The 15260-nt window shown below is 40.6% G+C and overlaps 1 protein-coding gene across 3 annotated transcripts; it reads left to right on the top strand.

The window, feature by feature from the left end:
* The first annotated feature begins 86 nt into the window (after window positions 1-86).
* ITGB1BP1 (integrin subunit beta 1 binding protein 1) lies at window positions 87-12685 on the top strand. 3 transcript variants are annotated; one of them, XM_026655341.2, is made up of 7 exons: window positions 87-208; window positions 4003-4104; window positions 6293-6371; window positions 8164-8300; window positions 9367-9459; window positions 10895-11044; window positions 12209-12685. In XM_026655341.2, the coding sequence occupies exons 2-7, from the start codon at window positions 4033-4035 to the stop codon at window positions 12278-12280; spliced, it is 603 nt and encodes a 200-aa protein (XP_026511126.1). In that variant the 5' UTR covers window positions 87-208; window positions 4003-4032; the 3' UTR covers window positions 12281-12685. The 3 variants fall into 3 exon arrangements, with proteins under 3 accessions (XP_026511126.1, XP_026511120.1, XP_029768269.1); XM_026655335.2 differs by having other exon boundaries at window positions 87-217; XM_029912409.1 differs by lacking the exon at window positions 87-208 and having other exon boundaries at window positions 3778-4104.
* The last annotated feature ends 2575 nt before the right edge of the window (window positions 12686-15260 follow it).

Genomic DNA, 15260 nt, shown 5'->3' with positions numbered 1-15260 from the left:
GACGGGGGTGGGGGATCCCAGTGCTGGGACGTGCCTGGGGTGGAGGGGCCCGTGGCAGGATGGGGGTGTGGGGACCCCAGCCCGGGGGTGTGAGTTCCCCATCTTTCTTGTTTCTTAAGGAGCCAGTCTGGAGTCAGATACCTTGACAGTGAGCACCATGTAAATACCTAGACAGACAGAAGTGACTGAAGCCCCGATAGGCTCTCAGGTGCACCTGGTAACTGCTTTTTGTGCTGTTCATGAGCAGGGCCTGAGGTTTTGTCTCTTTGTGCCAAATTCCAGCCACTCATATCTAGGTTTGGCAAAATTTGGTATTTGTTTGTTTATAATTTAGATGGGTAGAGTTGATGTTTATTGTAAGCATTTTAAAGATTTTTATCAATTAAAATTTTGCACAAAATTGTGTTTTAAGCTTTTCCCCCCTATTTTTATTTAAGTTTTCACATTTGTGAGGAAAACATGGGGGGGGGGGTCAGACTATGGAGTCGTCAGTCAGTAATTAATGACAGTAGACATTGAGATTCAGAAAGTTAAAGCTTTACAGCCATTGTTACAAATTGTCAGCATCATATGTCAAAATATACAAAGTAAATATCCTTAAATCAAACTCTAATAAGTTCTCAAGTAACATTTGTCTTACTTTGTAAATTTCAGTTATTGATGGAAATAGTTTTTGTCCATTTGTGTGTGTGCATGGTGAAATTGACTTTTATCAACATTTACCAATAAAAATCTAATCTTTCTATGCCTACTCCATCCTTCACTGTGGGTAATAAAATATTATCAAATTGGGTTGGATGTGCAAAGAACTGAAATGGTGCATGAGGTGCAGAACTTTCTCTTTCCTGAACACTATGGTTGTTCACTAAGTAAGGCCACTTAAACTTATTCTTGTTTTCACTATAAATATATCTATTATCAAAGATCAGAGATTCAATGACAGTGAATAAGAATATGGAAACAAATGGCTACATGTAAAAGAAAATCATAGATTTTCTGGAGACTAAACTTAACTAACAAGTTAACCTCCTGTCTAAGGAAATTTATCTCACACAAAGTTCTTTCCACTGTATTCAGTCAAGCCTCATTGAGACCCCCCTTTCATGAAGTAAAATTCACTGTCCATTTACTTCCTGGGTGAAGGATGACAGGGTGTCTTCTTTGACCCCCAAATATATTAGAGCAAATCTTTAATATGCACCTCAAGATAGGGTTCTTACCTCCTCTTTGCTTCTATCTGTTACTTTTCTATCAAGTTTTTACAGTCCTCATTAGCATTCAGTTCAAACTGGTGAGAAAAGATCCATTGTCAGTTATACAATAGTAAATTTACATATAAGCAGCCAGCTAGATAAACTTTTTTTTCTACGGCCAGGTTTACACTAAAAAGTTAACCTTGCTCAGGGGTGTGAAAAATGCATTTTTTTTTTTAAATGGAGATATACCTATCTCATAGAACTGGGAGGGACCCTGAAAGGTCATCAAGTCCAGCCCCCTGCCTTCACTAGCAGGACCAAGTACTGATTTTTGCCCCAGATCCCTAGGTGCCCCCTTCAAGGATTGAACTCACAACCCTGGGTTTAGCAGGCTAATGCTCAAACCACTGAACTATCCCTCCCCTCATTTATAAATGTGAAGGACTTTTTTCCTGCCGAAATTTACTAAACACAAATGAACAGTTAGTGAAATTATTTAGGTCTAAAGCAAGTTACTGTAAGTTGTGTTGTCAGATCTCCTGATTTTATCACAAGTCTCCTTTTAAAGAATAGTAGGAATTAATTTCAGTTAGGGAGTATAAACGTCCCTGTAGCGATGTAGTTAAGCCAACCTAACACCTGGTGTAGACAGCGCTAGATTTACGGAAAAATTCATCTGCTGATTTAGCTACTACCTCTGGTCTGTAGCGAGTGGCTACACTGAGGCCTGGTCTACACTGAAAAATTACATTGGCATAACTGTGGCTCTCAGGAGTGTGAAAAATCCACACCCCTGAGTGGCATAGTTAAACCCTAAGTCCCCATGGAGACAGCACTAGGTCAATGGAAGAATTCATCCATCAATCTAGCTACAGCCTCTTGGGGAGGGGGACCACCTGCACCTATGGGAGAATCCCTTCAGTCACTGAAGTGCTAAGCAGCTCAGATGTAGCCTTTTAACAGTAGACAGGCCATGAAGTGCTACAGCTGTGCAGGGGTGGCCAAACTTACTGACCCTCCAAGCCACATATGACAATCTTCAGAAGTTTGAGACTTGGGGCTTCAGCCCCGTGGGAGGCATCTGCTGGGGCTGAGGGCTTCAGCCCCACTCCTGCTGAAGCCCCAAGACCCCCTTCCCCGCTGGGCAGAAGCCCCTACCGCACCACCTCTCTGCAAGGCAGAGGTTGCCATCCCCCCCCCCCAATCTGGTAGGTGGAGAATGGGGAGTGGGGGTCTCCATGAGCCACACTTTAACTGTAAAAGAGCTGCTTGTCACTGGCAAGCCACAGTTTGGCCACCCCTGCACTATAGGGCTTGAGGGTAGACGAAGCCTGACAGAAAACCTGTTTTTCACCTTTGCTGGTGGTCAGTCCCTAGCTATCTTGTAATTTTCAGTGTATATACAGAACTCCTTATGTAACATCCATACATGATTTTTGCAATATAGATGACTGTTGTGACACCACCTTGTATTTGAGACCTCACGTGATGCTCCTTGGTGAACTAGAATATGTAAGCCAGACCCAGGAGATCCCTGTAATGCCTCTGCATCCCTTGTTTGTCCTTTGCCAGTTGGCACTAAGAGCTTCCCGGGTCACAGACAGTCATTCTAAACTTACAGTTTTAGCCTACTGATTCAGTTAGTTACAATCACTAAAGGGCATGGACCTGTCATTTTTACTTGTGGTAAAGTGTCCTGTGCCCTTCACGTGCTATATAAATGATGACACTCGTGTGCTTACATTAGTGGGACTGCATCCAAGTTTTCACCTTTTTTAATTTTGTTGCTCACAAACAAAGTGCGGTACAGGCTCAAGATCAAATATACTGGGCTGTTTGTTTAGAGGCCAATTGGGAAATCAAATGGGGTTGCCTAAGCTTACTTAATGAAACTTGCACCTAGACTTTATCTTCCCTGATGCCGATTTTATTGGCAAACTGATTTTGATCTTTCTCCTTCTCCTCTACTCTTGATGACTTTGGAGATGTCTAGTCCTCCTCATCTGCCTGTTACTGCTTGCAAGTTCCTTTAATTTACCACAATAATGCCTAATTATATAGCATGGGAAGTAGGCCATTTTTCTGGTTCATGTAATGTGATGCTCCTTCTTTGGGGCCTATAATAGGTCCAGAGAGTGTTTTTCCCTAATTCTGTCCAAAGAAACAAGGTTTAACAACCCTGTACAGTACAGTTAACTTCCCCTGCCTCCCAGATGAAGAGATGTAGTTGGTGTTAGGTCAGAGATAGACAACAGTTCTGCTTCATAAGTTCTCAGTCAGCCTCATGTCTCTTTATAAAGTAAGTCCTTTGGTTCTCAAGCCTCAGGAGAAGCTTAAGAGGTTGAATATAAGACTATAATAGTGAAGACTGCCTCTGATTTTATGCTGCTGTATGGCTTCGGGCAAATCACTTAACCTCTCTTCCTGAATTTCCGTATCTATAAGAATAGAAAGGATTTTAACTTTGCTACTTTACTTTACATGTTCTGTTAATTAGTTACCTCACAAGGCTGTTGTAAGAATCAATTTTTTAATGTGTGTAAAGTAGCAAAGTTAAAATCCTTCCTTTTCTTATAGATAGGGAAATTCAGGAAGAGAGGTTAAGTGATTTTCCCGAAGCCATACACAAGTGGCACAGTCATAAGAAATAGATTCATATTCCCAGTCCCATCCTCAGAATCATTCGTCTAGTGGTCCCCAACCATTCTCCACTTTACACACAAAGCCCACCATGTTTTTTTGGCAGGGACTCCTATTCTTAATGGTGTAATGTGACAGGTTTTATTTTTAATTCTCCTTCCTTTAGCATTTTCTTTGATCCAATTATGGTGAAAAAATGTTCAGAAAAGGGAAAAAACGACACAGCAGCAGCAGCTCCCAAAGCAGTGAAATCAGTACTAAAAGCAAGGTAAGCTGAATTGGGGGTATAGTATGTTTGTGGGACAGTTTCATTTGCTGTGAACCAACAGTTTGCAGAGAGCTTGGGAACTGGGACTCCTAGCACTTCCAGTCTCCTTGGCAGCTAGCCAGGTGTACAGGATTGTTTCTGGTGGAATGTAGTCAAAAATCAAACCATCTCCATGAAATGTTTTAATTTCAGTACATTGGCAAATTGACAAAAATGTTACATTTCTCTGACCAGCTCTAATCAGAAACCTTTACTGGAATTAAAGCGTTATCAGGTTAAGGTATGTTATTCCTTAAGAACTCAATCCCCTCTCCCCCTTTTTTTCTGGCTTTCAAGAGGGACGTTTATACTCCCTAACTGAAATTAATTCCTACTATTCTTTAAAAGGAAAGAGATGCCAATGTAGAAGCATTACTGTTTCAGAACTAGAATGCATCTGCACAAAGACAAATCATTGTTTTAATTAGAGATGACAGGTCAGTCAGCTGACTGATACAATATTTATACATGTTGAACTTATGTTGCCCTTTTAATAATAGTTTTAAATTTGGGTGATAGATTAAATTATGAGAGTCTTAGGGAGATCTGCATTCTAAAGAAGAAAAGTCATTTCGATTGTCAGAGTTAATCTGAATTTCTTTTACGAAATATTTGACCTTTTTTGACCAATAAAGTAACATTCCAAGTCAAATGATTAATTAAGGGGATTTTAGATTGTAAGTCCCTCAGAGTTTGGACTGCATCTTTATTTGTCATGTACAGCATCAAGCACACTGATGCTTAATAAATAGTAAATGTTGATAGTTGACTGCCTTGGTGTGGCTGGTTTAATAGAGTCTTTAATATGATCATGATGTTTGCGGAAATAAACATGTCGTTTGCTTTTTTTTGACTGTGAAATCAAACAATATCAGAATTAGTTTTCAGTTGTAGGTAGCATGCTGTCCTTCCATCATACAAGCATAAATCCCATTGATGTTGAGTTAGGAGTCTACTTCAACACCAACAGAACATGACAAAGAAGTTGTACAAAAAAATATACTTAGTGCTTTTTGTAATGTTGAAGTATTAGTTACTTAGGTTCAGAGGAGAGCCATGAGAATGACTAAGGATTGGAAAACATGTCATAGTGAAAGACTCAAGGAGCTCAGTCTATTTAACTTAACAAAGAGAGAAAGTCAAGGGTTGATCTGATCACTGTTTGTACATTTTGTTTTTGTGAACAAAAATTTTATAATGGGCTCTTCAATCTAGTCAACCAAGATATAACAAGATCCAGTGGCTGGAAGTTGAAGCTAGACAAAGTCAGACTAGGGAAAATGTACAAATTCTTAATAGTGAGGGTAATTAGCTATTGGAACAATTTACCAGGATTATAGATTTTCAAACACTGGCAGTTTTAAAATCAAGATTGAATGTTTTTATAAAGGAAACATTCTAGTTCAAACAGGAATTATTTGGGAGAATTTCCATAGCCTGTATTACACAGGTGGTCATTTTAGATGATCACAGTGGTTCCTTCTGGCCTTATAATCTATGAATCTTTCAAGAACCTCTAAGCTAGCCGTTAAAAGTGAGAATGAGCTTGATTCTTCAGAACAAGCTAGCCAAATCAAAAAACTACTCTTTATTTTATACAATATTTCTAAAATATTTCTTTCCTATCTTAAAGCGTAAGTCCTCTGAGGTAATAGGTACATTCTGTCAGATAGCTGGTGAATGATGACTTAAATCTTGTAGGGTTTCTGACATGGTTGGCATTTTTTAATGTAAATCTCATTGCAAAAGGTCATGTTATATCAAATATTAGTGAGAAACATGCACTTGTCAGTTTCCTAAAGGTTAAGATATTCAATGTAAGGAAAGAGACAGTGGACATAACTTTTTAAAGTTCATTTTCTCTGCCCTTTCTTCCATCTCTCCTCTCCCTGTTTCAAAAACGTTTGAAAGCTTTTGAGAGACCCTTGTACAGTTTACATTGGTGTAAGTAAGTCAGACTGATACTCTTTCAAGTTTTATTATATTAATCCTTTGGAGAAGTATGACTTTTTTGGTCATGTTTCAAATAGCGCCAGACCATAAAAGTTAGAAGATTATAATGAAGTATGTAGGAGCAGAAAATCTGAAGATAAATTAACATTTTCAATAATTAACTGACATTTTTATATTTTTTTTCCCTTATAACTAGTCTGTTGACTCTAGTCTTGGTGGACTTTCCAGATCTAGTACTGTCGCTAGTCTAGATACAGACTCCACTAAAAGTTCAGGTATGTAACCAGTGCTGAGACAGACTTGCTTGAAGATGGATTAATTTTATAAAACGTGTGATTGTGTGCAAGAGTTGGGAGAAGGGAAGAGGTGAGAAAGTGTAAGTTCACATTGTGTGAATGATGCTTTACACATTTACATGTAGTCAGTTGAGGGCAAACCTATTAGATGGCCCACTTACTAGCACATGAGCTACTGCAGTCTAAAATAGAAAGTGATCTTTGGGACTAGAAATGCCAAGAAGGTATACAGAAGTTCAGAGGGAGGTGTAGCAGGACTGTGGAAGGCAAAGGAGGGGAAGGAAACAGGTGCAATGGTAGGGATTGGTTTGAAACAACAGGGTATTGTAGCAGAGCCTCGTGGTTCCTGCCTCTGTTCTGGTCTACAAACTACTCAGAGACCCTTGTGCAGGTCCAACACCTTGTGCAGTTTATTTACAAATGGAGTCCCACCAGCTTCATAACATATACAGCTCCTATAACAAGCAGAGGAAAGCAATCTCTCTCTCCCCTTACTGCCTGCTTCCCCCTTTCCATTTCCGTCCAGTGTAGGGTGACCAGATGTCCCGATTTTATAGGGACAGTCCTGATATTTGGGGCTTTGTCTTATATAGGTGCCTATTATCCCCCACCCCCTGTCCCGATTGTTCACACATGCTGTCTGGTCACCCTAGTCCTGTGCCTTTCTGTGGGCTCTGGCTAATGGCTTAATTAGCCTTTCTGCCCTGCCCCACACACAAATTAGATACAGCTCTGTATAGTCAGCTCCATTCAGCCTTGCTTGATTGGAGCTGCTGTGAACAAAGTGCTGACTCAGCCTTTCTGGCCTAGCACTTGGTCACAGGTATGTATGCTACCAGGGATGTGTTGTTGAGAGGAAAGAAGTTTCAGGCTTAGATCCAAAGCCCTATGAGGTCTAAGAGCATTTCCATAGACTTACTGGGCTTTGGATAAAGCCCTCAGCCCAGAGAACTGGCTTCTCATTGTGTTTCAGTGATTATGCATATAATGAAGAAAGTGGAAATACTTAGTGCCTGTATTCACAAAATGTTTAACATGATACTACAATTCCAAAAAGAACATTCACCTCTCTGAAGGCAAAATAGTAATTCTGTGTCAAATGTGTTCCCCAGAGTCTGCGTCTACATATGCCACAGTAAAAAGCTGGCTATGTCCACACTGCAGTGTGTAACTATATCTGTCAGCGAAAGGCTCTGGCAGAGAGAAGGCAGCAGGGAAAAGCTTCTGCAGCTCCCTGCTGCCAGAGACTTTCACTGCAATTGGTTTCACTTTATAATTCTTGTGTGTACCAGCTAAATGCTCCACTCTTGGGTCTCAACATGGCTGGGGGATGTATAAATCCAAACAAAAATTCTTGTTTTGTAAGCTATGGTTAGCTCTTGTACATTTAAAAAAAAAACTTGGGTTTAAGTTGCCCAACTTTTCTGTTAGAGTAGACCATACTTTACAATAGACTTATGTCATCATATTTTGCTCTGTACCAAAGACCATTCTGTGGTAGCACACTAAAGAATCATCCCATCAGAAGTCAAGGAAAGATGAGGTTAGTATACTATGAACCAAATAACACAAGAGTGTTAGGTATCTTTGCTACCCTTCTTGTTTCATAATTGTTTCAGTGGGGAGATCCAGTGTTTGAGCCAAGGGAGCAAAAGATTATTCAAAATTAATAGATTAAAAAAGACCAAAGAGACTTTCCAACACCAAAGGAACAATAGACGTTACTGCTTAAGTAGAACAGTTCTTTGAATTTACAGTTCTTTTGTTCTAGGACAAAGCAACAGTAATTCAGATACCTGTGCAGAATTTAGAGTTAAATATGTTGGTGCCATTGAAAAATTGAAACTTGATGAGAGCAAGAGTCTGGAGGGGCCATTGGACTTGATAAATTTCATAGATGTGGCACAGGTAAGTCTTTATAATGAGAGACAAAACATATACAAATACATCAAAACATTTTAAACCAATATGTTTCTTCCTACTGCGTATTTATCATATGATCAGATAGATGTCTTATTTCTGAAGTGCCTTAAACTGTACAAATAATTTACTGTATTAAAGCATGCACCCTTCATGCTGAGAGCTCAACTGCCGCCAAGCTACCTCCTGGTTAGTAGTTGAAGGGTATACTTCAGAAAAACAAATTGCTACTGCAGGAAGCAGTGTTGTTGACGCAGAAGCCTGAGGCATGATTGAACAAATATCATCAGGGGTTTGCTGGTGGCAGAAAGCTACAATTCCAGAGAGTCTGTCTCCAGCCCTTGTGGCAGTATCCATGAAAGAAGACTACTTATGCCAACATTTCTCAACAACAGAGAGGAAATTTTCAGCTGAGGAATAAAAGCGAGAGCCTGACCACTCATGGCCATTTATAATTCCATTGTGTTAAGCTAGAATCTAGCTCACTCTCAGAGCTGTGCTGATCTTTGTAGTGTCAAAAGGAATAAAAACAAAAAAGCTTTTATTAAAAAAAAATGGTCAGGATTCCTTTGCAAGCTCAATACTTGAATTCCTAAATGCCAGTTTGTATTATAGAAATTAGATATTGCAAGTATAGCATACCTGCTGGTAGCACTCATAGCCATATACAAAAGTGTTCCTAATGTTGCACAAGCATTGCCAATAGCAGCATCAGTGCACCAAGATGTAGCAACTATCAACATTCCTCTGCCTGCACTGTTTGTCCCTGAAACAGTACACTGCTAGTGTAGCTGGGCCATAGAACAAACACAAAGGAAAGGACTGTAAGAAACCTCATTCTCCATAAAAAGTTCCCTTCCCAATCCTGAATAACTAAAAGAAACGCAGTGTTTAAAGAAGAAAACCGCTTTGTGGGGAACTGCCCCATTAATGGTAATATTCCAGTAGTCTGAAATAAAATTAGAACAGAGAAAATGCAGGTTTTGTAATGAATATCTTCATTATTTATGCCCTTCTCTGTACACTTAACACTTTTTTTTGTTTCCCTTCAAAGCAAGACGGAAAGTTACCTTTTGTTCCAGCTGAAGAAGAGTTCATTATGGGAGTTTCCAAGTATGGTATTAAAGTCTCAACATCTGATCAGTATGTAAGTGTGTCTTTTCTTAAAGGGCTTTATTTGGTGGAAGTTGGATGGTGGGCAACTCTGGAATAGGCATTTATCAGTGCCCTGATGAGTTTGCAGTTAATTACTGGGTCATCCAGTGTCCTTTATTTTCCATTTCAAAACTTCTGATTTTCTGATCTCAGAGTAAGACTCCAGTTTTTGTTTTTAAGCTGAAACAGAGGGACAGGAGGTTCTTGCCTTTCTAGCAAAACTGCCTCAGATCTTCTCTTCGGAATGTAGTCTGTCTCTCCTCCTCGTGCATGGGTGACTTGGGGTTCTTGGTCCTCCAGCCAAAGCAAGAGTCTTCTCCTTCAGGGGCAAGTGAGAATCCCAAACAAAAAACCCTCCCTGGGTTTAGTAATTTTTATCCTGATGGTGGTTCTCTTGCCCTCTGGTAAAAGTCTCTAACCATGATGACCAAGACTGATCCATCAGATTCAATATTTTCTGGATTATAAATTCGATTCCTTTCCCCCCCCCCACTAGGGTCTGTCTTAGTCTTCACTGGATAAGGCGGCACGGAAGGGGGGGATGGTCTTCCACCCTCATAAATCCCATCTTTCAGCCCCTAAACAAGAGCACTTGTCTACTCCAGGCCTCAAGCCTTTGTCACCTTTGTTGAAAGTACATAGAGAGCCTTATCTCTGTCTAATTTTAAAGTCTTTTATCCATCCCTCTGCTGCCTTCAGCCTGAAAGCAAGAGACAAGCTGACAGACATCCATGATTAAGCCAGCTTGCGCTGGCTCGTTCTGTGATATTGCATTACATACTCTTTAGACAAATTCTGGCCTCTGAACGTCACCCTTTGACATCAATTTGTATTTTATTTAGACCACTTAGCAGCTATAACTCCTTCATAAAGATCCAGCTACAATGTAGACAATGCAGAGATAGATTCTTAATTTATTCTAAAAACTATTCTAGTTTAATAGTCTGAGTCTAAAGCTCCATCATCATTTATAGCAACCAAAAATGTTCTTAGATATGTAAGAATGGGATAGATAGGGACATTTTCCCTGTCCTGAACAGCTTCAAATCTAACTAAAAGAATGTACTGACAAACAGCAGAGGGATACAAGATATTCCCCTCCCCCTCCCCCCCAGCAAATTTGTGCATTGTATCTTGGTCCTGTGCTAAACTGCTACTAGTTTGGTTATTTGTTGTTTTTAATCTTTACCTATTGCCCTCATTTAAAGATTCAAAATGTTATGGGGGTAATCTCAGGAAATGTTACCAGGGACAATGGGAGGGTTTGTCTTCTGTAAACAAGTGCACAGAGTGTGAGACTGAGCATTCCGTTCTAAAGAATACTAAGGATTTTGTAAAAGGCAACTTGCGTCGTAGTGAAAGCATGCAGAAAATGTCAATGTCTGTGCCCAGTTTTAGAATAACTTTAATTTGCCATATGGTTGTAGGATGTTTTACATAGACATGCTCTGTATTTAATTGTGCGGATGGTCTGCTACGACGATGGTCTGGGAGCAGGAAAGAGTTTATTGGCTTTGAAGACGACAGATGCAAGTTATGAAGAATACAGTCTCTGGGTGTATCAGTGTAATAGTCTGGTAAGAATTCATGTTTACGGTTCTTAATTTAGGTACCAATACATTCTGATGTCTAACTTCATTACCTTCAAGCTTCATACTTAGAACATGGTATTTTTAACAGCACAGAAACCCAGTGGTGACAGCCCAGGTGTAGCGCCTCTTGCATAATCACAGCCTTCTGGCAGCTGAAGGGTTAACTGGTTTCACAGAGAATAAATGGCTCCCCATTTAAGGGGAAAAAATCATAGAATGCACTGGATTAACTTTGTTTGAGAATCACTACCTTTACTGCTCTAAAATTACAAAGATATCATGTGACCAGCCTTTTCCTTAGTTCTTTAGGTAGTATCCCTTGGAATATGCTATTCTCCCATCCTTATGGCTAATAGTTGTACTTCCTAAAAATAAGTAAAAAAGGATGTACTGGCAACAAAGGGAGTTGTGCCCAGTTGTCTTCAACTGGTAAAATGTTGACTATAACATGAGGAACTTCTAGGCAAAAACCTATTTAAATAAGTGAAGCAATTATATTGTAGCAGATGACGCCCAATCTGCTGTGCTACTACGCCTGACCACTGGTAAAGATAGCGGTTAGAGAGCGCTCCACTTTGTACATGCAAATACAACAGCCTCTTTCCCGCTCCATGTTAGCCCTGCTGGAGGAACAGAGCAATCATATCAGTGGCACTATGCATTCAGGCTACAGTCAGGCAGTTGATCGCCTCCTGTGGTATATTAAGGAAAGCAGGAGATAAGATAGTGCTAGAGTATCATGGTAGTATATGCTTTCTAGTCTCCATGCTGCCAACTCTTCAGATGGTTTGGCAAAGGCATAAGGGAGCAAGTGGAGTAACTTTAGGATGCTGGTTACACCCTATAAACAGATAATAGACTAAAAATTCTGTCTTTTTTTCACACCAAAGTTAATTTAAAACAGATGTCTGCAGGCATGATTGCAAACAATAGAATTTCACACACAGCTCTCCTGTTTCATTCTGTATAAGCGCTGAAAACATTATGTAGATCATGTTCTGCTTGAATTTTAATAGATGGGAGTTTTTGCTGAAATACTACATCATGTAATAGCCAGAGCACTTAGGTAAATGCTAGTGAAAATGTAACTGTCAGTACATTATGTTTTTGAGTATGATTAACAGATTTTTATTGTGTTACACAATGCAGGAACAAGCACAAGCTATTTGCAAAGTGTTATCAACAGCCTTTGACTCAGTTTTAACATCAGAGAAGTCTTGAATTTCTGCAGCTGTGTGTCATGGTACAGTATAAGACCCCTTCATGCTGGAAGGAAGTACTGCTCCCCTTTGTGACTATAGGCTCTGACCAAGCATTTCAGAATGGAATAAGGGTGAGCCTTTAACTGCTTGAAGAAGGATCATTAACACTGTGCAAAAGGAGAACAATAGAACTTTGTAAATAGGACAGAAGTTATTTTGATATTTACCCTGGTGACAATTGGAAACCCACAACCCAACCAAGACTTACCTGAAGAAGTCATTGCAGAGTATCGCTGATCTTACATTTCAATTCATATAAAACCATGAACAGTTCATTTTATACTGCACATGAAGTTTGTACCAAATAGTGTTTTGTACATGAATGTAAATATTGCAGGACTGCAAAATAAAAGTTGGACACGTTCCTCCAATACTGTCTATGAAACTGTCAAAGCATTGAGGGCATCTTTGTTTACATAGCATAGTTTAGAACACACAACAGCAGTAGTCAAATGGGAATGTGCAAATGCTTATGAGACTTGACTTATCTGCATATCAGAGGTTGTATGTTGCTCTGGATTACAGTGGGGGCTTATGCAGACTTATTGTAACATGACATGACATCTTGATTTTTGTGTGGGGCTGTGTCAAAAGCATAACTTTCTCATAAGCAAATTAGAGAAATATAGTCTAGATGAAATTCCTGTAAAGTTGGTGCAAAACCATATTCAGAGTAGTTATCTGTCAAACTGGGAGGATGTGACGCAAAAGATTTTGTGCTGCTGTAGTCTGTTTTTTAAGCACAGCACTGAAAGCATTGCTTTGCCACCATTAACTGAAAATAGGGGGAAAACTGAAATAAAATTAACTAGATTGGTAAAAAATAAATAAATAGGGTGGCAACAGTAGATTTTAACTTACGCATCTTAATGTTAACAGTTGCATACATATTGAATAGATGAGCTAACTGTTTACAGTTTAAGAGTTTGGTAATTTGGTGTGTGTAGAATGTTAGCACACACCCAAGGAGAGGGAGTTGGCTGTTTAAGCAATTTGGTCTATCACTAGTATGTTGGCAGGCAGATGTGGACTGAGGTTAAGAAAAGGTCACTCCAATACTACACATAGGGGTCAGTCAGGCATGCTCAATCCAAAACTTAAGTGTGGGTCACCAGACCATAATACTAAGACTAGTTGTGTAACAGCTTTGATTGACAGATTTAGCAGTTGTGATTGGTCTAAATATGAACCAATCAGAGAGGGTTTAAAGGTGATTGGCAGATGGAGTACGCTAATAACAGGATTGGGAAACAAGCAGTCTAAAAGGGTATAATGCAGAGGTGGGCAAACTATGGCCCAAGGGCCACATCTGGCCAACCAGATGTTTTAATCCAGCCCTTGAGCTCCCGCCAGGAAGTGGGGTCTGGGGCTTGCCACACTCTGGAGCTCCAGCTAGGGAGTGGGGTCGGGGTCTTGTTCCACTCCGCACAGCTCCTGGAAGCAGCGGCACATCCCCCCCTCCGGCTCCTACGCGTAGGGGCAGCCAGGGGGCTCTGCACGCTGCCCCCGCAGCACCCATTGGCCGGGAACTGCAGCCAATGGGGGCTTCAGGGGTGACGCCTGCGGATGGGGCAGCACGCAGAGCCGCCTGGCCACACCTCCACGTAGGAGCCAGAGCAGGGACATGCTGCTGTTTCTGGGAGCTGCTTGAGGTAAGCGCCATCTGGAGCCTGCCTCCCTCCTTCCGAACCCCTCGATCTCAGCCCAAAGCACCATCAACCCTTCATCCCTAGTCCCACCCCAGAGCCCGCATCCCCAGCTGGAGCCCTCCTGCACCCCACCCCCCAATTTCATGAGCTTTCATGGCCCGCCATACAATTTCCAGACCCAGATGTGGCCCTCAGGCCAAAAAGTTTGCCCAATCCTGGTCTAGTGGCTGGTAAAAATGAATGAAAGGCAGAGAGTCAGCAGGCAAGAGTCAGTTGGTCGGTCTGTTGAGCACACTAGGAGCAGGAGAAGGAGGAAGCAGAAGTAACAGTAGCAGCAGCGAGGCAGCTGGGACAGAGCAGAAAAGGATCCTGATAGAGCAGGGGGAGAGAAGACTACGGAGAGTAAGCATGCTAGCTATAGTGTAAGATATAGACTAGAAATAGGATTAATGAGCCTGTGTACATGATAATAAAGATGTGTGTCTGTGTTATGAATGTTACATTGTTCTGTATGTATAAGGTTTAAGATTGTTGTCAGTAACTGCAGGTGACTAAATCACTGCATGCAGAACACAGTCGCTTAGTATTGCTCTCACTATATGTTTATGGTTTGGGTACTTTTAACCTGTGCTTAAGGGATTTAAGTTTGTTTTGATTTATGTTTAGATCAATCTTCCCTGATTATTTAGTGTAACTAATTGTAAGAAAATACTTTGTTTTGAAAGCATAGTGCCTGGGTGTCTGTCCAAGGGTAAGCAGATCTGGTCTGTTCTGGGGAATTTCCTGAAGAGCATGGGGAGATCCTTGGTAAACCCTGGCAATTCTACTAGGGCAGGCCCCTTCCTTTCACCTTGCAGGAACAGATTAATAGGTTAACATGTGGGGAACCCGGAAGTAAGCAATAGGAGAGCTATTCTGGGATCCCAGAGTCTGTGCTTGGGGTAACAGATGGATGTAGTGGGGATCTGTTCTGGGTCTGGTATTTTTCAACATTTCCATTAATGACTTTGATAAAGGAGTGGAGAATGCTCAGAAAATTTGCAGATGACACACAAGCTAGGAGGGGTTGCAAGCACTTTGGAGGACAGGATTAGAATTCAAAATGACCTGGAGAATTGGTCTAACACATCAAAAAGATGAAATTCAATAAAAACCAGTGCAAAGTACTTCTTGTTAGGAAGGACAAAAGCAAATGCACAACTAGAAATCTGAATAACTGGGTAGGTAATAGTATAGCTGAAAAGAATTTGGAGGTTATAAAGGATCACTAATTGAATGAGTGAATAATGT

This window comes from Terrapene carolina, unplaced genomic scaffold (assembly GCF_002925995.2).
Source record: "Terrapene carolina triunguis isolate 2854851 unplaced genomic scaffold, T_m_triunguis-2.0 Scaffold42, whole genome shotgun sequence".
NCBI classification, from domain to species: Eukaryota; Metazoa; Chordata; order Testudines; family Emydidae; genus Terrapene; species Terrapene triunguis.
Note: the sequence above shows the minus strand (reverse complement) of the source record. Positions and strands in the feature narration are given on the sequence as shown.